The 27211-nt window shown below is 41.3% G+C and overlaps 1 protein-coding gene across 1 annotated transcript in view; it reads right to left on the bottom strand.

The window, feature by feature from the left end:
• The window catches only part of MAP1B (microtubule associated protein 1B), a 234739-nt gene that overhangs the window by 28156 nt on the left and 179372 nt on the right, over nucleotides 1–27211 (bottom strand). The window contains exon 3 of the mRNA XM_067569069.1: nucleotides 3328–3410. Coding sequence (XP_067425170.1) covers nucleotides 3328–3410 — 83 coding nt within the window. The remainder of the gene's footprint in view (nucleotides 1–3327; nucleotides 3411–27211) is intronic.

Below are 27211 nucleotides of genomic sequence, written 5' to 3'. Positions count from 1 at the left end.
AATAATCTGCCAAGTTTATGAGTCCTCATGCTTCACAATATTCACTCATTCCTAACTTTAACAATTAAGAAATAGAGTCAGGTACACAATCTGTGTGATGCTTACAATCAGATAAAAGTGGGCTACTGCAACTTGTATTGTGCTGGCACAGTACATTTTTCTGACTATACATTGGTAAATTATATGGATGCCTGCTGGTTCAAAGAGATTACCATTGGTGGAACAACCTTTTCAAGTTTTAAAGTAGATACTGAATATTAAAACTATTATATATATATATACTCTTTACCTTTACAGATCATTGTCAGTTTCAAAACAGCCTTCACCACAGCTGATAATTCCCAAATTTACTACTGCTCTGTCACTTCTTGTAATACTTGACAGCCTTTTGTCAAAGTGAAGCTTGTAGATCTAGAGTATGTCTGCTGGCTAAATTTGACTTGAATCCAATTGAGTTCTGTATAAAAACTGTATTTTTTAATACGTTTTTTGAAAAACATTTCTAAGTCACAAAACCAGCATCTCTATGGAGGCAATATAATTACTTCAGCACTCCCAGCAAGCCAGTTTTATAACTTCGTATATTGATTGTTAAACAATCAATTGCCCTAAATTATTCCACCTCATGCCAGGAAGGATGCAGTATTAACCCAAATCTCTGTTCAACGATGTTTTTAGAACAAGTTGAAAGGGGCTACTATAGAGTATGGATCAGGAAGACCTACATTTGATCTGATTAAAGAAATGGCCCTGAACCTTGAACAGCAGAAGGACCCTGTAATTAAAAGCAGGCCTGATCCTGGCTTGTCACTAATTGTGCTGGACTATAAAATCCAACAATATCCCTGGTGGGTCAAGGATTTCTGTTTCAAAAGAGAACATTGATAAGTGTACCCGGCTGTCTGATGTATGTCACTCAAATCTCATCTATTTTAGTTGTATTAAATCCATTAAAGAACTGGCTTCCCTTTTTAATTTCTCTCTCTCTCTTTGCAGGAGCAGTTCTGGGCAATTTGCCAGTTTATGTATAAAATCACCAGCTTTTTCTGCCACAAAATTACTTCCTGACTCATAAACCACCAAAATATGACTATCACATAATTCCCCTCAATTTTGTTTATTAACTGATGATTAAAGGGTTTCTATAGAGATAAAGAAGCAAAAAAATACTTGCAGTTTTTAGAACATAATATACAACACACATGAAAAAACAAGGAACAAAACATTAAAAAGTACAATGATGGCCTAATGGGGGACTACCAGAATTCTGTATATTGATATTAGCCCATTACTTTTAAAATAAATTATATTAAGGTAATATAAAATGGACAGAGATCTGTTGTGGTCAACCCTATTCTTGTTGAAGTCCTATGTTGTTCCAAGTAGGTGAAAAGTATCAGGATGTCACTTAAGTTTATAAACTTGTTAAGATAAATGGTTGTTGAAAGAAAGCCCAGAATTGAGTCAAATATATGTCTTTAATGAGTTTGTCTGGCCCAAAGGAATAGCTGATTAGAGGTTTACAAGAGGTGGTAAAGTTACAAAATTGTTATAGCAACAGAGCAGAATCTTCTTAAAATGAGAAAAACTGTCCGTACAGAGACTATAGAAAATGTATTTTCTTTGGTTAGTTCTGATAAGACAAGAATATTGCCTGTTTGGATAGTTATTTTCTAGGGAGTATTTGCAGCTTACGGAACATGACAGGAGCCTTGGGCAGGATCATGCTCAGTGCATCAACCTCCATCACTAATACAGGGCTGGTCCCAAGGATTTATAATCACACCGTGAGCCTTCTTCTTTCCCACTCTAACAGATATTCCATCCTGACCAGATCAGGAGATGGAACTAGATGACATCATTATCTCTTTGGCTGTGTCCTGAGCTATTCCTGAGATATGAACCTAATGCCATACGGTGGGGTGAGATGGTTATTTCTACCCCCACTTTTTTCCTCCTGCCTCTTTCTCAATTCTCATTTTGACTTTTGCCTAATCAGAGTCTGGCTTAGCTAGCCAAGAGAAATCTAAACCCGGAACTTTTGGCTGTGACCAATTTAGCAGGAAAAAAGCAGTGATGAGCAGCCTGATTTCAGGAAAAAACAAACAAAAAACCCCTTTGCCTCCCACAGACTAGTCAGAGGAAATTAAGAGTAACCTACCCAAACATTTTCCAGAGTCAAGGGAGTAAAGCCACGGTGCGGGAATCACTAACTGGCTTGCATGCCAACTGCTTTTCCAATGGTCTTCCATCAACTGAACTGTAAGCCTCAGAGACAAAAGTTGCATTTTCCTACCTTTTGCCATTCTTTCCTCTCTCTTTCTTCCCTTTTGTCCTGTTTCTCTTCCTTTATAAGAGGGGGATCAGGCTTTAACAGCAGAACCAAGAGTTACCACTTTAACTGATTCTCTCTCTCTTTTCTCATTAAATTAATTTGATGCAATTTAAGAGATTCTGTATTAATAGAGAGAGGAAATAGGAGCTATTGTAACAAAAAACAACTTACTTAATTTTTAAAGGTTTAAATATTTTGATTATTATATCCTCCTTCTAGTTAGGTGTGTTTACTGTTACAAAATGTAGATAAGAATCTCTTGTTTGGTAGGGTACAGCAATTAAAACCACGTCCCTGGCAACAAAATACCCATTTGAGGGTTTTATACTTCTAGTATGTTCAGAGGGAATCATCCATATACACACTGAAAATTATTTGTTAACTGCATCAGTATCCCTATTTTTATCTGCCACATCTTCCTGGATCATCCTTCCTTGATGGAATGCTGCTTTGCCTCTCTCAAGAGGTGTCCTTGAGATACATGGCTGGTTCTTTGACCCTTTTCTAAAGAGTATGCAGGACTTGGAGATCTCTTGTTCTGTGATAGTCTCCAGACTCTATTGATCATGGCATGTGATTACTTGGAGGAAAGATGTTTTATACACGATAATCCTTCTCAAAGATCTAAAACTGTCTCAGGTGACCTGGTTTATATCAAGTCTAAAATAGCCATACAGAACCAAGCCAAGGAGGGGTGTGGGAGCAGCAGTACAAGAACTCTCATCACAGCAAGTGCCTCCATTTGAGCAAAAAAGAGATTTTAGTGGGTTATTAGAAATGTAATGCTGAGAATGGGGATATGAGTATTTCTGTTCTATGTCCTTTAAAATCCTATTATGGAAAAGGGAAACAAGAGGAAAAGATAAGAAAAGGCGGTCACTTTTACTGACATTCACTCCCACATGTTCATTTATCCACAGTCAGAATACCCTCATCTTATTCACTTATGGTGTTTTTATGACACAACAATTACACATTTCCAGCTGACTTACCTCAGTACTAACTGCTTCGTCTGAAGGGTTAATCAGGACTACAGTTTCTAAGATATCGCTTCTGTGGTGAAGGATTTTCTGACCTGTAAGCATGGGGGAGGAAAAAAGAACCATGAGGGTTCACAAGTTAAAACCAACACTTCTTTCACCTAAGCATATGTTCTCCAGTTGGCCAGCTCTCAGCTCACCCAGAGCAGGAGCCTAGCAGTGGTGCCTGCTTCTAGCCCCGCAAGAAATGCCACCAATGTTCTCCTGGATGAGCCAGATCCACTGCTCAAGGTCTCCACCAATTGGCTGTAGCAACTACCCGTCTCTTCCGCCTTCCCTTTGTATTTGAATTATTCCTTGGTGTATCCATTGGTCTGTCTGAATTAAAGTATAAGATCTTCTGAGTGGGGATCATGGGCCAGCTTCTATAGGCCAGCTGAGGATCTGTCCCTGTGTCTTTAATTTGTTTTTTAAACCATTTCACCTATACACTCTATGGATAAAACAGTACTCTGGGAGAAATATTTTTTATCAAACTTACAGGATCCTTGGCACGTCCCTGTACCATATTACTTGATCTTTCTCTTGTACACAGAATCTCTAATAGTCAATGCTATTACACAAGAGTGAACAGACATTCAATATGCAGTTTCCTAAATGAATAAAGTCTGTGTGGTTTTGGTGCTGTGTCATGGCACACTGGCTTTCAGACTTAGTAGTCTGTCTGTCTCTGTATTTAATAGTGATATTCATCTGACTGGGAGTGGGTGCCAATAAAACACAACAGAGCTCTTGACATTTTCTTTCTTATGGTAATTGGTGATATTCTTATCAGCATTTCTTTCTGTGAGAACTGCAGCAAGATTAATTAGCAGCCTTATTGTGAAGGGAATGCCATCCAGAAACCCTGATTGGCAATTAGTCCAACAACCAGAATAAATGTCTCTTGCAAGCAGCAGCTTGGTGCCGATGTAATTAATTAATTAAATTAAATAAATTAAATTAAATTAAACTTGGCTTAAAGGAAGGTGCAAGGAGCACAGAGTAAATTGTCCATTGGCTAAGTAGGAAAATTCCTCCTTTAAAAAATTAAAAAATAAACCAAAAGCAAGTGGCACGTGTGGAAGCACTTCCTAAAAGAGTGGTATTGATTCAGCCTAGGTTGCAGGTATCTGTAGCATCCCATGCAGCCTCACCTTCCCATTTTAAAGATTCCTCCGCAAAAAAATCCAACATGGGCGTTCCACTGATATAATGGTGCTGCACATAGCACTTCACCAGCACTGCCAACAAGAATTCCTCTTTCAGCAGCACCAGAGGATCACCATGTCTGTGGTGATCCTTCACACATCCTTCCCACCCTTGTGACCCAGCAGGAGGAGAAGAATGACACTGACTACACTGAAGTAAGTTTCACTTTGCTATTCCTCTAGGAAAAGAGCAGCAAGCATGAGAGACCACAGAAGAGACAAAGAAGGGGAGGAAAGACATGGAAATGAGGATGAGATAGACACAAAAGGGAATGAGAGAAAGGGAAACAGAAATACACAATCAGCTGATGGAACAGGGATGAAGAATACAAATGGAGGATAGACACTCAAGCAGCCAACTATAGCAGACCATGAGAATTAAGGGCCAAGCTTGGTCTCCCATTCTCTGTGCCAGCAGGTGTGAAGTGCTGCAGAAGCAGCACATTCAGCCCCTGAGTGAAGAAGGATGTGCCTGCATGTGTTGCTCTCGAGTAGCCATTTTAGATTGTTGATACTGCTCCATGAGTCAATCTCTGGAGGAAGCACTGCCAGAGGGAGGCAGATTATGAAATACAGTTTTTAGAGCAGAGGTAGTAAAAGGAGAAACCCACAAGATGACTAAAATGGAAGACTGAAGCAAAGAGGAGGAGAGAGAAAAGCACAAACGAAGGGGAGAAAAGAAAAAGTTTGTGTGTGTCAGAAATAAAAGGGATGGAGGGAAAAAATAAATATACAAAATCCAGGAGGTGAAAACACACAAAGGAGACAGATAATAAAGCAAAGAAATATAAAATGCAGTAGTTTAATTTAAGAGGCAAGATTGTATTTTAAAGGTTTTGGCTTATAATACAAATAGCTTAAAGAAACCTCGTATTTGCTGCTAGTTATTTTTTTCTATTGATGTTATTTGAAAGGGACCATGCATGTATGTACAGGTGAGTAGGGAAGGGGCAGGCATCACTCCCTGACAGCAAGTTTTAGGGTTAGCATTCAAATTTGTAATTTGATTTTTGTACATTCACCTCTTTCTCCCCAAATGAAACACATATTTAGGGCTAGCTTCAATAAAACCTCCATCTGGCTCCTTCGCCACAGAAGCCTATAGAGGATGCTCTAAATCGGATATGCCAAGGATTCTGCTGGCTTCCTCAGTGAAGAGATTAGGCAGCTTATTGAATACGGCCTTTAGTGTTGGGAGGAGAACAAAAAACCTTGTCGTCCTTCACTTACTGCAAAGATTTCTTGTATGATAATTTGGGGCAATGAATGAACGCTCTGTTCCATGCCAATCTAATTAATAGTCATAGAATAAATTACTTTGTATATGATTAGATGCTAATACATTTAACTAAGATAGAAAAGAAATACAATTAGCCACACAGCAGATTACAAATAAGTATATGTAAAGATGCATAATTCCAATTTAACTCAAAGAATCAAATTCTGACTTCAGTGAAGCTGCCCCAGTTTACACTTGCATAACTGTGATCTGGATTTGTACCTAAGTAAATTAAAAGAATGCTGGTTGACACTGATGACTGTTAGCACACTACAAATGTTTAATCTCTATGCTATATAAACAATAACATCTATATATGCTAAGAGCTACATGAGGCAGTAACATCTTCTATTGGCTAAATTTCATACAACTCTGTACGTTTAGGGACAAAGGCCCGGGTGCACCTAAAATATGTATATTTTGGATATTGTGTGAGGTACACCAGGTTGAGGGCCAAGTGTCTTTTTGCTTTCAGTATCACAAGATTTGTACATTACACCTGTTCCACTTTAAATGCTATTGCTACTTTTGGAAAATGTCTTCAGCAATGTTTCTGTAACAACTCAAGCCTCGTCCCAACCTACATGGTTATACTAGATGCACCTGTGCAAACAAACTATCCACTTTTTCTTTTCATAATGCCTTCAAACTGATGAAAAGCTGCGAGGATTCCTACAGCCCAAGACGTTGATTGGAAAAAAAATGCATATAAAAATGAACCAGTTTTTGCAATCACGTATCCTTGACAAGGTGTTCCTAACTTTCAGTCCATGTAAAACTCCAAAAATCTTTCCCCCTACCATAACTGCTTTTACAGATGCTGATATGTTCCTCCGCAAACTTTTGAAGAGGAGTGCAGACTTACAGAGAACTTCTGCTGTTTTCCCAAGAAATTTCGTGTTTGCTTAGAAGGAAGGAAAAAAGCCATTCAGATCTTGCAGCAGTAACTCCGTTGATATCATTGACAGCAGAGGAGCAGAAGTAGCATGGTCCTTTGTCAAGCTGGAAACATACTTAATGAGACAGATCCCAAGCTACTAAGTCCACAACAATTTATGTAAGAGAATTTATGTAAGAGAAAGTTTAATTTTTAAAAAAGTTAGCTGAAATAGATTTTAGAAAAAATGGCTACTAATTTTATAAAGCAGTCATCCCTTTTTGTAAAGTGTCACAAAAGAGGAAGAAAACATAATTTATCCCTGCGCAGAGTGAGTGCAAGAAAACACTGGTTATTTTGCCTACTTCTAAGTCTCTGGGTACCATGGATGAAGATGGTTTCATGTTCTATTTAAAGAAATTAGGACATTAAGAATGATATTGTCTGGAAGAAATAGTTTATTCTTGGGTCATCTTTGAATTTATTGGATAAAAGCCTTGATTTAAAAAATACAGATCAGTGGTTCTTAATCTATTTATCATGTGGGCTGCATATGCATCTCTTTCTGTGTTATGTGGGATCCACACAATATATATTCTATCTGTATTGGCCCTGAGGATATCACATGGACTGCAGCTGTGTGCTGACTGGACTGTGGGTTGAGAACCACTGATATAGATAATAATATAGAATCATGCCCATATATGGTGCTCATTTGATTCTGGACCAAGTCAACAGTGGTCAGAAGTAATTACTATGTGTAAGTTGCTCCGTGTATAAATTAGGTCCAGTTATCAGTCCAGTTCTGGCCACGCAACCACATCACAGAACCCACCGGATCAAATTTTGATCTCAGTTATACCAGGATTCGGTCCATTACAACCACAGGTACACAGTTAGTTAGTCACACATTTATTTTAAAGAATTGACTGAACTGCCCTCTCACAGAGTTGACCTCTCCAGGTCAGGGTTGACCATCTCATGTCAGTCAGGCAGCGTGCTATCATTCATGTTGTCCCTATTCTATAGATGGTATGTCACAACTAATTTGATAAAAGTGCGCTTATAAAAATTATAAATGAAAGGCAAGTGAAAGTAAGGAGGCACTGCAATGAGCCTAATAATTGATATATTTGCCATTACCCAGCTTTGCTGCGTAATACTAACCCACCAGGGATGCATGCTTTTGCCAACAAGCAAGTCAGCAGAAACGTTACCATCGGCTCTTAACCGCAATCAATCATTAATACGACTGCCTGGTTGCACAATGTAAATCAATTCTCTTTCTTACCCAAATGAAATTTTAAAAAGCAGCATCTGTGGAATTCCCTGGAGAAGCAACTGTAATAAAAAACTGCCTGTGATAAATATGGCTAGAGGGGATGAGAGAGAATGCCATCCATTTGCAAACAAGGAGGATTCAACACATGAGTTAACATTTAATAGCAAGTCTTGCCTGGCAGTTTTTAACAACTATTTCTCATTCAGAAAATTTTTTAAAAATTTCTTTTCTTTTTCAAAGGCAGGAATAAAATGTCACCACTATAATTACACCAAATAGGGTTAACAGATGACAGAGTCGGCAAAGCTCTCTAATGAATTTTCTCCACACTGCTAGTGAATAGAAAGTGAGCCATCAACAGCTAGAGACTCTCGAAGTCCTCTTTATACTAGTAAATTAGCTTTGATGCACGTAACTTTCTACTTGCTTTTGTCTTGCAGAAACATTCCTGAATTGCTCTAGACACTAAAGAAAAAACATCTGAAGTGAAACACAAATCATACTCATTTCAAGGGTCTCCTCTCTCTCCAACCCCCAGAAGAATTTTTTATGGGTAAAAATAATGCTTGAGGGGAAAACAACGCACCCCAGCAGAATGACACTGTGTTTAAGGAACAGCAATCAGCAAATCCCTTTTCAGTTTCTTTGGATGCATATTCTCAGTGTCACTGTGAACAAACGAAAGCCCTATTTATGGATATTACACATTAGGGACTTGATTTTCCACTGTCTTGCACCTTGTAGAGTCATTTTCACCTGCACATAGTGAGTGCAAGATAGTTTTAAAGTGTTATTAAATCAAGAGGCCACACACACTTACACAGGTGGCAGCAGTTCACACTCACTTTACACACCTGTAAATAACTACATAAAGGGGCCAGGCAGTGGACACTCAGGCCGTTCTTTATATCTAACTTCAATAGGACAACTACTCCTTTAACTAAAATAACTATAATAAATATTCTGAAGTCTACCAAAAAGATCTCAGCTGTTAAAAATGATGTCAGCTAGGACTACCCAGTATGGCATTTGAGCTACAAAGTTGGCAGAAGAGACTGTATCAGGACATGTCAATCATTACACTAGAAACTAGCTCCTGAGGCTTATAAATCCTTGCAGCAAAATTTGTTTTACCCTATCCTTAGGTGAGGAGGGAAGAATACCAAGGATCCAAGCAAGAGATCCATTTGAAATAAATGAGGATACTGGCCTAAAAATCAACAATTCAATATAATCCCAAGGGGTTGGTTTTTTTTTTTCCCCCCAATCTGAATCTTTATTTAGTCATTTTAAAATATCCAAATCTTCAGGGGCCTTGGATAGCTCCAAACTACTGTCCCTAGTATAGCACACAGAAAAGAGGACCTTTTTACCTTCCCACCTGCTTTGGATGTTGGAGATCTCAAATTGAGCCCCCCTCCCCGAACATTTTAACCTTGGGGTCAGGTTAGCACAGTTGCTGTGTATTATCTGTAAGGCAGGCAGTATGAGTTCTGGAAGGCTCTTTTTCCGATAGTGAATTTTTTAGGGAGTGAAAGAATGAATTTGGTTTCGTATTTTTGATACAAAAACTAGCAAACACACACCATCGAGTAATGCTAAAATAGTGACACAACCCAATATCCTCTGCGCCACCATCCATGCCACGGCTACAGTGCTTCCAGCTGAAGAAGAAAGGATCAAGATCCTCTTTACAGCAGACCCTTAGTTAGCTGGAGAAATCATTTGTTAGTGACATGAAGCACTCTCTCCCTCTCGTCCCCAGGGTCTTCCACATGGTCCTCACCAGTATTTCAGGCCCCTACTGACCCAAACTGCAAGCCTAGGTCTTCTACATGACAGGTTAATATATTACATAATTACCACCAGGCTAAAGCAATACAGCTCACTGAGAGCATTTATACAGTCTGAGAGTGAAAAACTGGATTTTGCACACTGATCAGTAACCTCATTAGAATCTGAGTGGAAAACATTTCAGCAAGACTTACAGCAGTGAAGAACCAAATTGCCAGACTGAATCACAGGCTGGTGCATGTAAAGGTTGAGGTTTAAAAAATGGTAAAATAACTAAGGAAACAGGTACATTTTAAAAAACAGTAACAAAATATACTGGATTTTATGCTGAGACCCAAGCAAGAACAGGGTACATATGAATTTGGGACAGACCATCTGACAATGAGAGAAAAGGATCTGCAGACGTGATGGAGAATGACTTTATAATATTCTACTGGGTGGTGACGATTGTGATGATAACATTATTTACATTGAGGGGTTCTACAAAATCTCCCACACAAAAGCAGACAAAGGGTACTCTCTTCCCGTGATATTAAAATTCAACTTTTGGGACTGGGGAACAGTGATAAGGAAAGGAGTCTTCAGAAATTTCAGAAGAAAAGAGACATAATTACAGGGACAAGAGAAAATGAAGCTAAATTTAGCCCTGGTACTGGCATGCATAACTCCATTTAAATAAGGGAAGATGCATCCTCCGGGACTGAACTTGACCCAGTGATTTCCCCAAATCTGAAGCTATGGATGCAAAAATGAAAAAATAATTTTCTTCAATGGGAATAAATCACAGAATAGCTGAGTGGCGGTACTTTACATGGCTTTTGTATGAAAACAAAATATATATTTACTGGGATGGGGATGTTGAGTTGGCAAGACAGCTTTGAACAAAAGTCAGCTCTGCAAGCGTTCCTGAGAACTCTGACAAAGATGTGAAAGATTGAATTGACTGCAAAGTGTTGTTTCCCTGCCACTGTTTAAGCCACTTTGATATGTACACAGTTGGTAGTTCAGATTTAAATCTAACATATCATGAGCTACAATATAACTAAGAAAAAGTATGTTAGGGCTTTGTCTTTTAAATGTCTTAAGTTAGTCTGCCCTGTGATGGATTTGTCTGTTTGGAACTGTGGACTGTGTTGTTAGTCTGACTTAATTACTGTGATCACTCATATTCTCCCCCCTTCCAGTCCCTCAGAATAGTTTCTCTAAAAGCTTCCCTTCTCCTCCCCGCCCCCAAGAATGGGGGACCAAATTTCATATGGTTCAACCTCAGTTTTGTGACAGGCTAGAGGTTCAGGTTTTTCCCCTTATGACTAATAATTTGTTAACTAAAAAATCCTCGGCAGGAATATCCTGCAGTGCATAGTTGATTTTTTAAATGATTTTTAACACACAAAATTAAAACCAGTCAAAGTGATTTTCTTTTAGCCATTGAGCTGACACCTCATCAGTCAGATTACATTTCAGCTTGCACGTGCACATACATAAAGCCCTGAAAATAGAGAGTTAAAGCAAAGATTTTGATGCAGATTGAACAGAAACTACATGGTTCACCCTAACACACAAATTTACTGCACACGATCCAAGTTTTCCAGGTCTCAATCTGAACCCTTGAACAGCAGTGAGAGAAAACAAGCTGACCAATTTGCTTCTAATTCTTCATAAATTGAATTGATATCTTCTGCCTCAAAATTTAAAACTATACCATTTGCCACCTTATAAAATGAGCCCTGCTGGAATTGCTGTAATTACCGCCCCACTACTTGAATACTGTGGTGGAAGGGGTTCATACCATTTTGACAAATTCACAGTGAAATCTTTTGAAGTAAATTGAATGCACTAAATCCAGTTGTTTGCACTTGCAATAAATACACTGTTGATTAACAGACTAATTTTATCAACTTTTTCTCACTATATATTGATTTGCTGCACCATTTGCCAACTGCATGTGACATTTAATTTGCTGTCAAATTACTGTATCAAGTACAGGCAAACTTTTGACCTTTCACCTCCATTAGTTACTATCAGGGAGCAAATTATCACCACAACAGTCATTTCTCACCTTCAAAAACAGCTTTTTCCATAATTTTTCATAAAATTCAGTTTGAGTTTTAAGGTTTTTCCACCATAAGAATGACACACAACACTGATACCCCTTCAATCCAAAAAACAAACCAAAGAAATAAATTTAAAAACACAAAATCTTCTAAAGAAAATCTGAAACAAATCAACCTAAAAACAAACAACAAAAGTAAATAAAATCTAAAAAAAATTAAAATAAAATAAAAAAGGAACACAAACCCTACCTCAGGCAGAGATTTTACCTCAAAAATGGAGAAGTGCCAAAATCTCCATGAAGTCTAATAGTAACATTGCTTTCAATTTTACAGATACTATGGTGAAGCGTGGCAGTTTAAAACCAGTACAAAGATACACAGATGAAGATCCACAACAACAAAATACAACAAATACATCTCTCCTGTTTATAAATGTTACTTTCCCAATGAGTGGGAATCCTAACTCTGCTGATAAATAAATTTACTCTTGACACTGCTTAAGGAAAATTTTCAGTAATCAGTCATCAGGCACTGATCTGTTTATTCAATTGCAAGTTATTGCTTATCTAGCATTAAAATGTACTATCTGCTTTAGAGACAGTTGAAAAGACAACAACAGTCCCTGCCACCAGGGCTTGCAATCTCTTTTTTTAAAAATCAGTAATTCTAGTAGGGAATGTTGAAGTGTTGTAAGGAACAATTTGAAGGCAAAGCTGTTCCTGACTGGGTTACTGGCTAAGCCTCTGAGTCTTCATGTCTGGAATTCTAGTGTAAGTGGGGATTCAAAATTCAAATTGATTACATGTGCATACTAGGGTAACCAGCTGTCCCTGTTCACTGAGTTTTTCCCATTTATGAGGGACGTTCCCAGTGTCCCAGCTGGTTGTAATGAAACTGGGAGGTGGTCAGCCACCTGGCAACCCTCGTCACCCTCCTATTTTAGCTACCCACTGCTTTCTCTTTCTTGCTATCATGTCACAACTGTGTCTTTGCTGCGAAGTATGCTACCTCTTCTTCTGCCAGCTGTTCCTTTATTGAACTGGGCCATTTACCATCCTGCCACAGAGCACATGGCATGATCCCAGATGCCCCATACTCCAATGTTAGGTAATGTGGCAAATTGACTGGTGAGGTGGCCAGCAAAGAAGAGTCAGCACTGGCACAGCTAGGCCCATCAGTTGCCAACTGCGAGGAGCAACTTGCAACAGTGGTGGTGTAATAAGTCAGCACAGCATTAATAGCCCTCCCCAACATAAGCAGCTGGGTCCCAAGATCCTGTAATTGGAGTGACATGGATCAAGGGTGTGGTTGGTCAGGGAAGGGGCAAGCTAGCTGGTGAAAAAGAGGAAACCTGCATACCAGAGGGACGATACATGGCTATCTGTAGGAGAAGGAGTATGAGTGCCTGTTGAGGTAATGCGGGAGTGTGAAGGGGAGAAGGCAAGAAAAGCTAGGTGGAGCATATAAGAAGTGGACACCTAATCCTTAAAAAGCATCTTAACCCTTATGAACTCTCTACATGTGCTGGAAGCTCTTTTCTATCAGTTTCATGGTAACAAATGGCACGTCTAGCTCCATGTAAACAAGTCTCTTTTGGGATTTTCCTTTAAAACAGTCAAATATAAATGTGGTTGATTACTTAAAAAGGAACATGGTAACCTTGTTTTAGGATTGTTCTTACATCTTGTTTTTGTAGCCTAGTAGTACTGTATTTTAATGGCACTTGTCAATATAATATCTGATCAACTCACATATGTTAATGAATTTATCCTTAGAATATCTCTGTGAAGTAGGGAAGTATGATTTCCCCATATTACAAAGATGGGGAACTGAGACACAGAGGTATGAAATGACTTGTCCATGCTCACACAGGACATCTCCGACACAGCCGGGAACAGAATCCTGAGTCCAGTTGAGCATCTTAGTCAAAAGTTAAATATGTCCAGTAAAAGCAGCATAATGTGTGATGTATCAAAAATGCTGACTAAAAATCTATTAACAATGGATGACATTTATTTTTAGATATACTTACTGAGTTACCTTTTCAATATATTCAATATATTAAAGCTCTAAATAAAATGACAGCAGAACACAAAGGAACCAGGACCATCGCCTTGCTCCCACTGAATTTCATAAGAAACTTGTCATTGACTCTAGCAAGAGCAGGAACAAATCTAATCCACCCCATCCTTTCACTCTTCATCTTTCATCAACTTATTATACACAGAAAGGTATGCGTTTTATTTTAAATAGTCATCAAGCTTTGTAAATCTCCATTTTATCAATTTTATTAGCATAATACTCCTAAGAGGTTATTGCAGTCAATTCCACGTACTATATGAGCAAACCTTTGTTATTAGTATGCAATCATTCCTTCAAGGTCTCATCATAATCTTTCCACAACCCTACCCCCTAATCTTAAATACCAAGAAAATGCCAAGGGCAGGGAAACACCTTTTCAGGATTTCCACTGAACGCTACAGCTCTAACATTCTAACACTAAGATTTTTCTGCAGAAGAGACTTGTTTGGAGTGTTGGTTTTCAATGACACAGCATATTGCCCTGTTAGCCACATAATTGGTGACTACCAAGTGGTGTGATGAAAGACTGCAGTGATGTGGAACTGACTCATCAATCCTGAAGGTTACTGAAGTCCCAGACCTGGAACTTCACTGGGAATAATACCAACCAGAGAAAAGAAAGGTAACATGGCAATGTCAAATGCTTTCTGTCTAGGAAAAAAAAGGACATTTCTTCTTTCAGTACCCGAATACATTTATGATCCAAAAATTAAAATAGTCAGTGTTGCAGTCTGATTCCCAGTAATTTCCTCTATAATTGTTCAGGTAATCTGATATTTTAACCTCATTCAATTCTTCAAGAAATGCGAAATCTCTTTCACAGCTCAATTTGGTGTAATCACTGAAAAGCTAAACAACATATTGTTCTGCAGAAATAGTTAACTCTTTGCTCACTATCTCTATAAGCCTCATTTCAGGATCATTTCTTTCAAATGCAACACCCAGAGCTCCAGTATTTATCAAACAGAATTTTATGCCATAATTTGCAGGAGTGGTTTGTAGTTTACACACTCACCTATTATATTAGGCAACCAACACATGTGCAATAGTGCAAGGAAACTATTAGTGGGTTGTATGAAGATGTTCAGCAAATTCAATCTCAGGAAAAAATGCTTGGGGCTTAATTGAAGGGTGGCTTTACATGGAAAAGAGCCATTCCTTTACCACATAATGTGATAGCTGGAATAAATAAATAATACATAGTTCTGGGCCTGATCTGATGTCCATTGAAGTCAACAGAAGTATTTCCACGGACTTCAATATGCTTTAGATCAGGTCCTCTGACTATAAAATAACTTAACTGCTGAAATGAAAGCTAAATAGGAAATGCCAATATTGCCTTTTTCCTTAATAGAATTGAATCTACAGTATTGTTCAAGATCCTTAATACACTTGAAAAAGTCTCAGCTAACTGTATATAATCATCTTCCCTCTCTTTTTAACATTGTTATTGTAACTCTCAGTGATGCTGAGAGTGCAAACATTAGTACTCAGATTCCATTAACTCAAGATCTAGGATCTCCTAATGCTAGAGAACTGCCCAGAGAGAGTCAGCTTCAGAGGCTTTAATCTTGTGGGATGCATTACTTTCCAATTTATCTCCTTGTGTTACTCTCTCCAGCTGTGCTGCACTGATCTGCTCTCACTGTGTGGGCTGTCAATGAAGTGACATTTCTTATGAGTTTTTTCCTCTGCAACACTGCAGCCAATGCCTCAGAATGTAGGATTTCACTGAACTTTACTGACACTACCAGCACAATACCCTGAATACAGCACAATAACAGGAGAAAGCAAGCAACACAAGAATGCTTTGGGTGGAGGGATAAAACACTGAACTGAAAGGAAGGATGAGAACAACCCAGAATATGAGGAAACAGGAGAAGCAACACACAACGCAGGCAAGATGATTGAGAACAAAAATAATGCTAGGCCAAAGATTGCTCAGTTACACCAGACACAGGAGTAGATCTGGAGTAATTGCATTGACTTCAGTGGAGTTACTCCAGATTTACACTAATGTAACAGAGAAAAATTCGGCCTAGTCAGTTTTTAGAAATAGAATTTTTGAACCTGTAATGAAGCAATAAATTCTTCAGGAGAACAATGGAGTTCAGAAAATTTCATCTGAGGGATGAGGGACTCTTCAATTCCCCCATTCTCTGAGTGATCTCTGTGTTTGCTATCAATCTGGAGAATGTACTACCTTACAGAAATGCAGAATCACAGAAATGTAGGGCTGGAAGATCAGGTGCACTGAGATATGTGCATGTACCCCAAAACTCAGTACCCTGTCAGAGGTTTATAATACCCATATGTTACATCTCAGCAAAGTCTTTAGGAATATCTTTTGCATCCTGTTCAGTATACAAGTTATTCGCTCATCTGATCATCTGCATCCGATCTTCAATATAAGCAAACATGGATCCTTCTATTCAAGGGGAAATATTCTGAAAAACTATCTGGGCCATTATCCGTCTTTCACTGAAAGCATACAGCCCCAATTTGTCAAAGTGGGGCCTAGTTTTGGGGAGATGTTTGATTCACCAATGATCCAGGATAACCAGGGCAACCAGTGACTAAAAATACTTTCTTTCACCTTTGGCTCCCTTGGGAACGCCATCTACCTTCCTTCCTTATGAGGCTCTGGCTACATTCATGCATTTGTCACCTTTACTGTAAATCACTGTATCTGAAGCTGAATCACCTGGTGCAAAATGCAGCTACCAGCCTCTTCCATAATTTAGGCTGCTGTAAACACATCAAGCCTGTGCTCTGGTCCTTTCACTGGCCCCCAGTCCACTTTCAGTACAAGTGGAAGTCCTGGGTCATAACCTTCAAAATAATTAATGGATTAGGTCACCAGCTCCATTACAGATCACAGCTTTATCTATGAACTGCCAAAAGAGTTGCAATCATCTGCGACAACGCAACTCACAAGTCAGAATGAATCTAAGTTAAAATATCTGATTGGGGAACAAACTTGCAGAAGAGATTAGATGGATCCAGAGTGTGACCCCCTCTAGGAAATTCTACAAAACTTCTGATTTGATAAAAGCTTTTCCAATGTACACAGATTGACATTTACAGCACCACCCAACCCCTCTTTCCCCCTCCACCCAAAACATCTTCCCCAAGCAGTCTTGTCTATCATTTCGTAAGGGAGAAGAGCCAGACAGTCCATTAAGTCCACGAGGGACTGACCACTGTTGCCCATCTATTTTAAGTAGACGGCACTCAAGATTCTATGGTGACTGGCAGCAGTACAAAACCCAGATATGTAGACAGATAGCTTAAGGGCTTGTCTAGATGAATAGCTGGTGTGTGGCAAGTTAGGGCGTCAACATACAGAGCACTAATGTGCCGCAGAGTAACTGTGTGGACCCTGCATCCGCCAACTCAAAGTTCCCTAGTGCTCTTAGATCTACTCCGCTTTGAAACAGGAGTGGGTCAATGCACAGTAGGTAACCTTTACAGCATGGCATCAGGGTTCAGACAGTTAGCGCATGGCACACTAATGCACTGTAAATTTACACCCAGGCTTGCCATGCACTCATTGTCCCACTAGATAAACCCTAAGAAGGCAGAATATACTTTAAAAACATCTCAGCCCGAAGAACACTAGCATTGGCTGGCTTGTAGCTGGAGAGGCCCATTGCCACAGATTAGGACTGCCAATGATGGAGGGTGTCTGACATGATGTGGTAAAGATTCCATTGGAATCACTGAGTACGTCTACCCTGCGATAAAAAAATCCATGTCGCTGAGTCTCAGAGCCCAGGTCAGTTGACTCAGGCTCAGGGGCTCGGACTGCAGGGCTATAAAACTGCAGTGTAGATGTTCAGGCTCCATGTGGAGCCTGGGCTCTGAAACCCACCCCGCCCTTGCAGGGTCTCAGAACCTGGGTTCCAGCCCAAGCCCGAACATCTACAGTGCAATTTTATAACCCCATAGCCCCAGACCAAGTCAGCTGACCTGGACAAACTGCAGCCACACTGCGGGTCTTTTACTGCAGTGTAGACAAACCCACTGAGCTATAATCAAACTGTTTTCAGGTGTTAACAGGCACACTCTTTCCTTGCTCTTGGTTGTAAGGAGACCCAGGTGCTTCTGAGAACAGGATCTAGGCCTTGTATCTCAAAAATGGTGTCTTTGCTTTTTTTTGCATAAAGGTCTTGTGTCTGGTGAGGGACCAAGAACTTCTGAGGAAGACAGGACCAGGACTTTGTCCTGATAAAGGTCTTGCTTCAGGCTGTGTGTCTGTCTGGAGTTTTCCCTGAGTTCTTTGCTGGCAGCATTACTCAGATGGAGACAGCAGAGGATGATACAGGAAATCTGTTTGAGATTTCTGTTCTTCACAGACATATCTGGCAGATTTTAACTTCAGCCTTTTACTTCCCTTTCCATCAGGGAAAAGACTCCGGATTTTGATTATTTCAGAGAGTCTCCAGTAACCTTTCTAAAGAGCTCTCATCGCTATGGCAATTGGAGCCAAACCCAGAGCTCCAATTAGAAGTCTTTGGGGGCAGTTCCTATTCTGGAATCAATGCTGCAAATGGGACTGTAGTTATATTATCATCTGCCATCTCCATGAAAAGTCTCCAGGGGGTTACATACATACATATTATATCTTTGGTGTAAAGAAAAAAAATACACCTTTCCTTTAAACTGGTATTCTTTTATATGGACTCTGGTTTATTCCAACATTAAAGCTCTCCTGTTTATATAGACAGTCTCTTCTTCCCCTCAATTCAACAGAGAAGATCCTTGATGGCCAATGAATGAGTATCCCCTGCAAACGATTGCAACTGGACTTGGGTTCCATCTTAGCTGATAACTTTATAGTACATAAAATGATTTATGGCTGAGTCTCTTTAGTCTGCCAGTCAATAAAGCTTCTTGCTAAGGATCTTTTAACCTAACCTCTTAATCTCCACTGTAAAATTTATTACACACAATAAAAACAACCCAAATCCTTTCCAATCACATCCTTATTATTTGTTTGCCACAGTACTTCCTTAATCCTATTGCATGCACCTATATTTTCTTTTCTTCTTTTGCAAGTACCATCACAGCTTTAGCTTTGTTTCATGAACAAAATCTAATTATAGGATTTCTATTGTAAACATTTTTGAGCATTTGCTTTTACTTCTTTATAAGCCTTTTAGGAACTCCTCACTCTGCCAACTGTATGTGATCACTATCTACCAATTTACCAGTTGTGGAATCCCCCCTGGAGCCTTCATGAGCACCATAAAACCTAACTAGACGCTCTCTTGGTCTGTAAGCCTTTAATAAGAATTGGGCTTCAGCTTTTTCCCTGGAAACCAGCCAGCTTCCCAATTCTAGAGAAGCTGTTGCCCTGGGCTTACATTTAGCTTTATACTCAGTGCAAAATATTAAGATAAACAGCATTACTAATCAATTTCTTAACTTACAGAAGTCACTGTAATACTCTAATAGCAAAACCTTTGTGGACCTGAGACACTGAAGTGACTGCTGTACCCAGAAGAAGAGCTCTGTGTAAGCTTGAAGCTTGTCTCTCTCACCAACAGAGGCAGAGAGCTTGTTGTGGAAGACAGGAAACTCAGGTGAAAGCCTGGGAGCATCTTTGCTCTATGATTTTTTTATTGGATATTGGATTCTCTGTTGAGAAGGTGTCTTTGTCCAAAATGGTAAAAGTAATATGAATGGAGGGTGCATGGAACTATTGCCCGTGCCAAAAGGCACATGCTATAAATTAATTACAAAGGGAGCTGCACACATTTTAAAAGGAAGGAATCAGAAGGTGCAGCTGCTAGTTAGATGTTTCAAAGTAAGAAGAATTATACATTACTTACTTTTCATTTCTTAGACAAAGACATGCTTTGTTTAATTATATTCTCTTTAGTGTTTGTCCTTAAATTTTCCTACAGTATATCCTTGGTACAAACAACTGGCCTGAATAAGGAAGCAGCACAAGACACTGGTATCCTGAAATCTAAATAGCAAATACAAGTAGAAAAACACTAAGTATCTTGGAAAAGTACAAGCTAGTATTTAAATATACTGAAAATTTGATTTCTGCTAACACTTAAACTCTAAAATTATATAAAGTAAGTACCCTTATCAGTGAAGGGACTCTGATATCAAGAAGCAGTGCATTCATGACAGATGGTAAAAGCACATCCCACTGATATGCAATATAAAAGAAAAAAATCTGTTATCAGAAATCAGGGACTGAATTTATTTTCTTCCCACTGCTTATTAAAACAAAGAACCAAAAGTAGCATTTATGTTTAAAATATCAGACCTAATATATCAAGTCTAAGAGATCAATCCTATAATACTTCAGTGTCTTAATTGATTGGTTTGTCAAGGATACTTAAACTTCTGGTTACATCTGGAACATCGAACTAATATAGTGAAATTATTAAATTATACCAGTCCCAAAAAGGTATTTTTGGCTAACCCAACTTAAACGCTTTTCCACAACTATATGGATACAGAGTGTTAATTAATACAAATTCTCTTGAGCTGTATAATTCTGCAAAGATATGTAGTCGTATCAGGCCAAAAGTATCTAACAAGCAAAGTTATTCATCTTGAGCAATAACAATGGTTTTTCGAGATGCATGTCCTTAGGAGTGGCTCCACTGTAGTTGAGTCTGTAAATATATCTGAATCCCTGTGCTGCTGATCGGAGAACTTTAGTGGCTGTGTCTGTTCAGCCCACATATACACTGCTCCTCGCCTGCCTTGAGGCTATCCAGCATGCGCAGGCCAACCCTCCTCACTTCCTTCTCTACTGTAGAGTCAATGATGATGAACTCCAAAGTAGAGGGGAGGAGGGTGGGTGGTGGAGCACCCAGAAGGGGACACATCTCAAAGAACCATTGTTACTGCACAAGGCAAGTAACTTTGTCTTCTTCGAGTAGCATCCCTATAGATCAGTGTTTCTCAACCTGGGGGTTGTGACAGTTTTAGAGGGGTCGCAAGTGCAGAGCTGGTATTGGGGGTGGCAAGAAAGGCAATTGCCTGGAGCCACAGGGGCGCCATGAAACTAAGTTACATGCCTCAGCCCCGTGGGGGTGGGACTCAGGCTTCAGGGGTACAGTAGTTTGGAAAGGTTAAGAACCACTGCTATAGATGCTCTAATGTAGGTGCTCACCACTGGAGGCTGGGACGTCAGAGTCGAGTCTGTTATAGATTATAGCACCATGGCACCGAATCTGGCATTTGCAGCCGAGTCCCTGCTGAGGACATAACATTCTGCAAAGGTAGGTGCAGATGCCCATGTAAAGCTGCTCTGCAGACTTCCTTGGAGAAGGTGACAGAAGAGGAGATTGATCTCGTCCACTGTGTACATATTAAAGATGGGGATACTACATTACGCATCTGGTAACAGAGCTTGATACAGTCGAGACCCCTTTGGAGAGTCTTTGAGCAGAAACTGCTGTACCCCTTTGACCTATCTACAATGGAAAGGAAGGGTCTGGGAGATTTTCTGTAGGCTCTTGTTCTGTCCAAATAGAAGGCCATGGCTCTCCTCATGTCGAGCGTATGGAGGTTGGCTTCCCTGTCATCCTGATAGGATAAAACGTTGAAAATTGAATAAGCTGGTTTATAAGGAAAAGTGGAAGTCACTTTGGGAGTGAACTTTGGCTGTGTTCTAAGAGTGACTGTATTGGGGAAGAACACAGTGAAGGGGGGGATGTGCCATCAGGGCTGGTATCTTCCCTATCCTTCTTGCTGAGGTAATAGCGATCAGGAACGCCATCTCCATTGAGAGGTGAGGAGTTAGTGAACAAGTTGCCATGGGTTCACATAGTCAGTCCTTTTAACGCTAGGTTGAGATCCCATTGAGGTGTGGGAAGTCTAGGTTGTGGAAAGAAGTTCGCTATGCCTTTGAGAAACCTCTTCATGGTCAGATGAGACAAGATTGAACATCCTTCTACCTGCTGGTAGGTGAACCTTTAGTGAGCTGATAAAAAGACCCAATTTCTTAAGAGTCAAAAGGTAATCCAGGACTACCAGTAGGGTGGCTGCATTCGAAGGGATACCTTTGGGCTGACACTAGATTTGAAATCTTTTCCATTTTTCCAGGGTGATACTTTGTTTATGCTGTCTCAGTTTGCCCTGTAAACCGAACCAAACTGAGGCATCTCATGCATAGTTTGACATGAGCTATGACTGATGTACCCGCAGCCATATGCCCCCGGAGCTGGAGGCAGTGTCTGGCTGAAATCTGGTGGCTGGATTGTACTGTCTCTACCAATGTGGAGAGGCTGAAGAATCTGTATGTGGGAGGAGTGCCTTCAGCTGTATGGAGTTGAAGTCAGCTACTATGAATTCCAGTCTTTGTACCAGTGTTAATATCTTATTTTTGTGCGTTGATTTGCAGGCCCAGACTCTAGAACAGGTTCAGTGTAGTCTTGGTAACTTGCTTGGCTTCGGTGAAAGAATGCATCCTGAGAAGGCAGTCGTCCAGGTAAGGACAAATCATATTTAGGACCCTACCAAATTCAGTCCATGCTGGTCAATTTCACGGGCATCAGATTTGAAAATTAGTCTGTTTCACATTTTCAGATGTTTACATCTGAAATTTCATGGTGTTGTAACTGTGGCATCCTGACCCAAAATGGGGTCATGGGGAGGATCGTAAAACCATTGTATGGGGTCAGAGAATTGCCACCCTCAGTTCTGTGCTGCCTTCAAAGCTGAGCTTTGAAGGCAGCCACCATGGAGCATCCTGCAGCCGGAGGAGGCTCCTGGAGGTGGAGGTGAGTCTGATCTCCCCTGTGCTACTGCAAGCGCTCCAGACAGGGGGTCCTAGCTACTAGTCCTGATCGGACTGGGGAGGGACAGAACTTGCTTTTCCCCTGCATGGCTGTTCTCAGGGGGAGATCACACCCACCTCCAAGTACCTCCCCCAGCTGCAGGAAGCTCCGCGACTGGGCAACAGCCCCAGAGTTTCCTGCAGCTGGAGGAGGTTCCCAGATGTGGAAGTGGGTCTGATCTCCCCTGTGCTGCTGGGAGCGCCCCAGCCAGGGACACCTAGCTGGTAGTCCCAGCCAGTGGCAGATTAACGCACGAGCCCATGGGGCCCGAGCCTAGGGGCCCCAGCCACTTTTGGGGCCCCCTGGAAAAATGGACATCCCAAGCCCCAGAAGAAGCCACGGGGTAGAAGCCATAAGCCCAAGTGCCCCGAGCCCAGGCACCCTGAATTGTGGCAGAAGCTGTGAGGTGGAAGACTTGAGCCCGATTCCCAGCCAGGCTTTGGGGGGGACAGGACTTGCTCTTCCCCTGAATGGCCACTCCCAGGGGGAGATCAGACCCACCTCCAGGTATCTCCCCCGGCTGCAGGAAGTTCCAGTGCTGCTGCAGCACAAAACTGAGGACGTACTACCCTCACTTCTCCACTGTCTCCGGGGGTGGATCTGTTCTCCCCAGCCCGGTCTGGACTGGCAGTTAGGGGACCCCGGCTGGAGCGCTTCCAGCAGCACAGGAGAGATCAGACCCACCTCTACAAACCTCGTATGGCTGCAGGAAGCAAAAGTGCATCTGATCTCCCCCAAAGAGTGGCTGTGCAGGGAAAGAGCAAGTCCCCACCCTCCCCATCCCAGTCGGGACTAGCAGCTGGAGCCTGGGGCACAGTAGGAGGCCCTGGCTGGGGTGACCCAGCCTTGTCCTTCCCCCTCCTCTCCAATAGCTAGATTTCACCGGGGAGGTCTGATTTCATGGCCTGTGACATGTTTTTCATGGCTGTGAATTTGGTAGGGCCTGAATCATGATTGGCAGGACAGATGCAGGAGTCTGCCATATGACTTTGGCTGGCTCTAGGACTGCCTCATTAATAAGGAGAGTGCCACTGAAGGAGGTGGAGGAATGTAAAATGTTCACCAGACTGTAGTGAGATTCTGTCGCCATCTGTAATGGTATTTGCAGGGCCTCTGGCACCCTCTGTGCCAGGTCCTGGAATAATTTTAAATGATTGACCATCAATGGCAGAGGGGACATCCCTGTCTCGTCTGATAATGACAAAGAGAAGTGGGCTTGAGGAAGGACTTTCTCCTCCCCTGCCTGCTCAAGCAGTTCGGAAGCCCTCAAAGCCATGGCTGAAGGATGGAGTCTCTTTGTTTGCCAACATGCCACACTAGAGGCATGGGAGGCTTGCTGTCTCTGAGCTTGCCAAGGGTCCTAGTATGGTCACTGTGTTGGGTAGGGGCCCTGTGGTTGGTGCCACAGTTGACCAAACAAGGGAGGCTGTGGATCAGGTGGACAATACATCTTATGTCCCATATGGCAGGTGAGAAAAGCAGTGGGAACCCATATCCTCTCGCTCACTTTCTGACTCCGACGATGAAAAAGGCGGTGCTGGACAGGAAGACATTGGTAAGTCCAGGGCTCTGTGTGAACTCAGTACCAGGGCCCCGGTACTGAGTAGGGGTGAGTCCAGTGCGTCAGACACCAAAACGTCCACTGCGCACCGGAAATATGGCAGTGTGGATGGCGTTGGGACTGGAGGTGATTGTCAGCGCCAATGCAGTTGGAGATGCAGACCTGACAGTAAGGTCCGTTGGTACCTCCTCACCAAGATTGGTGGGAGACAGACAATCCTTCCTTCTTTTCTCTTATTTCTTTTTTTTAAAGCATGGCCACATAAAATACAAATGAAGTAACAAAGAAAAAGAGCTTCAAGGGAAGTTAACATTAACAGTTCTAAAAGAGGTAACGGTTCATGAACAGACAGCTATAGCTCGGTCTCTAGCCAGAGGCGGTTGAGAAGGAACGGAGGAGGGTTCACCCTTGCACGCTGGCTAGCCTCGTGGCAGGCAAGGAGCAGCGCATGTGCAGGCTGAACGGACACTGCTACCAAAGTTCTCTGATCAGCAGCGCAGGGACTCAGACAGACCTACAGATTCGACTACAGTGGAGCACTCAGAGGGACACTACTCGAAGAACCACCTATGGTATCAAACTAAAAGCGAGCGTGCCAAACCCAATCTACATGCTTCTAGGTGCCTTCTCTACCATATTAGGATTCTGCTGCTATGGAGAGAATCAAGTGGAAACCCAAACAAGTGCCCAGAAATTGTGCATCCCTATGTAACTCATTCTAATAATACCTGAAAAAGTATCTGATCTTCATAAAACACCTGGGGTAAAATTCTGGCTCCATTGGCTTCAACGCAGGCAAGATTTAACCCTCAAACTCTCCCACCTGAAAAAACTGAAACTTTAATAATTATTCTATTCAATCTAGAGGACTAGAGCTATTCCTTTCAACGTGTTGCTATGACACACTGCACCCCACGTACACCCTTATGGGGTGATTTGTGTATCATTCTTGTTCACACAGTGTAATTGTGTATTGTCTGATGCAAAGTATGTCATACAAGGTGTTTTTGAATGCTCATGACATACTGAACATTATTATGGTGGCACGTTTCCTGCAATGGCATATGTATGCACAGATACGAAACTCTGCTATGTCATATCCCCAAATGTGTGTCTCACATGGCTCGAAGAGATGGAGACAAACACAAAGCTGCAGGTACACGCCCCACAGAGGCATGCATACAGGAACAATGGACTAGCCTAAGCACCTGTGAGCACTTTGGCTCAAGTGGAAGAAATAATGCCCATTGCCAGACATGGCCGGTCACCCGACCCCAGGGGGTGTTGAGGAAACTTGTTAAAAGCTGAGGTGTCTGTCTCAGGGCTCTCCCTTGGAATCCATCTTCTAAGCAACACCAAAAACTGAGAATCTACCCACCGGCGGGGGGGAGAGAGGGAAGACCTGGTTGCTAGAGGCATTGCAGCCAGCCTGTGTGGTAAGCAAACATTAGACTGAAAAGCTATGGAAATATTAATCTTAGTTTAGGATGCGAGTTATCTTTTCGTTAATTGTGACCAACTCCTTGACACACTATTAATATCTTGATTTATATTAATCTGATTTATATTCACTTAAAATCTTGCTGTAGTCAATAAACTTATTTGGTTGTTTTATCTAAAACCATGCATGTGGATTGAGTGTGTGCAGAAACCTCACTTAGAGTGACAAAGCTAGTACATATCAATTTCTTTGATAAATTGATGAACAAATGTACATGAGCTTGCAGGGTGCAGTGCATGGCACTGAATCCTGCTAGACGGCAGTTCCCAGGGTTGCATCTGGGATTGGGGATGTTTGCTGGGAGTCTATCCCATGAGTGGCTGGCCAGAAGCGCTCTTTCACTAGGTCAGAGACCAATTACTTGCACGGGGCTGGATGTGGGCTGACCCAGGAGTAGGTGGTTTACACAGCAAAGCGGGGTAAGTTGGGGCTCAGGAGTGAGGAATTGGGGTGATACAGCTACACACCAGTCCAGATTGCAGCGGGGGAATGTCACAGATGTAAATGGAAACACTTGATACAATCTGGCTCATCTGATATAACCTAGTAGAGACAAAGAATTAAATTTTGTATAAATAAATTGGGTTTTTTAATCAGATTCAGAGCTCTCTCTCTCATAAACACATCCATATAATGTTTCATCAGCACCAATCCTTGTGACTAAGCCTGATGCTCACAGGAACATCCTGACTGCACCCTTTGGCTAGTCTCCCCCAGTCTGGTCTTGGAATGAGACAAGAATTTTGCTATGCATGATGTCCAAACACTTTACTCTCTACCCAGCTAATGAGTCAGACAGAATTGCCTATAAAGTATCTGCTATTAATAATAATGTGCCTCCAGGAGGTATTCTGTGAGAGTATCCCCTTAAATATACCACCATATCCAATCGCAATTTTTATACAGCTATATGCAAAACAACACAAGAAGAAACAGAATTGTACAGCACGAGAACATGGGATTAGAGACAGTTCTGAGGACATGCAACCTGTACAGGCACACAAGGTCTCTCTTCACACCTCCAGAGCAGTAGTGTGATATCACAAATTGAATGCACCACTTTAGCTTTGAAGGCATTGGCATGAGGAAGTGCTAAACCCACCCAGAAAGAACAACAGATGGAAACTACAGGGGGCAGGAAGTCAGGAGGTAAAAGCAAAACTGGCCCTTTCTTTGACAGAGCTGGTCAGACTCTTGAGTGTGAAGTACAGGTCTGAATAGCTGGCATTTTTTTCTCTCCCCCCTACACATTATTAAAAAAAAAGATGGGTTCTACCCCCAAAAAGATCTACTTTAATGCTAACACTTTTGGGAATCATCATCTCATTTTCTCACCCACGAGCCTGTTTTTAAGGAAGAGGTTGTGCCCTATGCTAATGACACAACAACAGGCAACCTCA

The sequence above is a fragment of the Emydura macquarii genome, unplaced genomic scaffold, assembly GCF_026122565.2.
Source record: "Emydura macquarii macquarii isolate MOO-44397 ecotype Brisbane River unplaced genomic scaffold, CSIRO-AGI_Emac_v2 contig_2897, whole genome shotgun sequence".
Taxonomy (NCBI): domain Eukaryota; kingdom Metazoa; phylum Chordata; order Testudines; family Chelidae; genus Emydura; species Emydura macquarii.
Note: the sequence above shows the minus strand (reverse complement) of the source record. Positions and strands in the feature narration are given on the sequence as shown.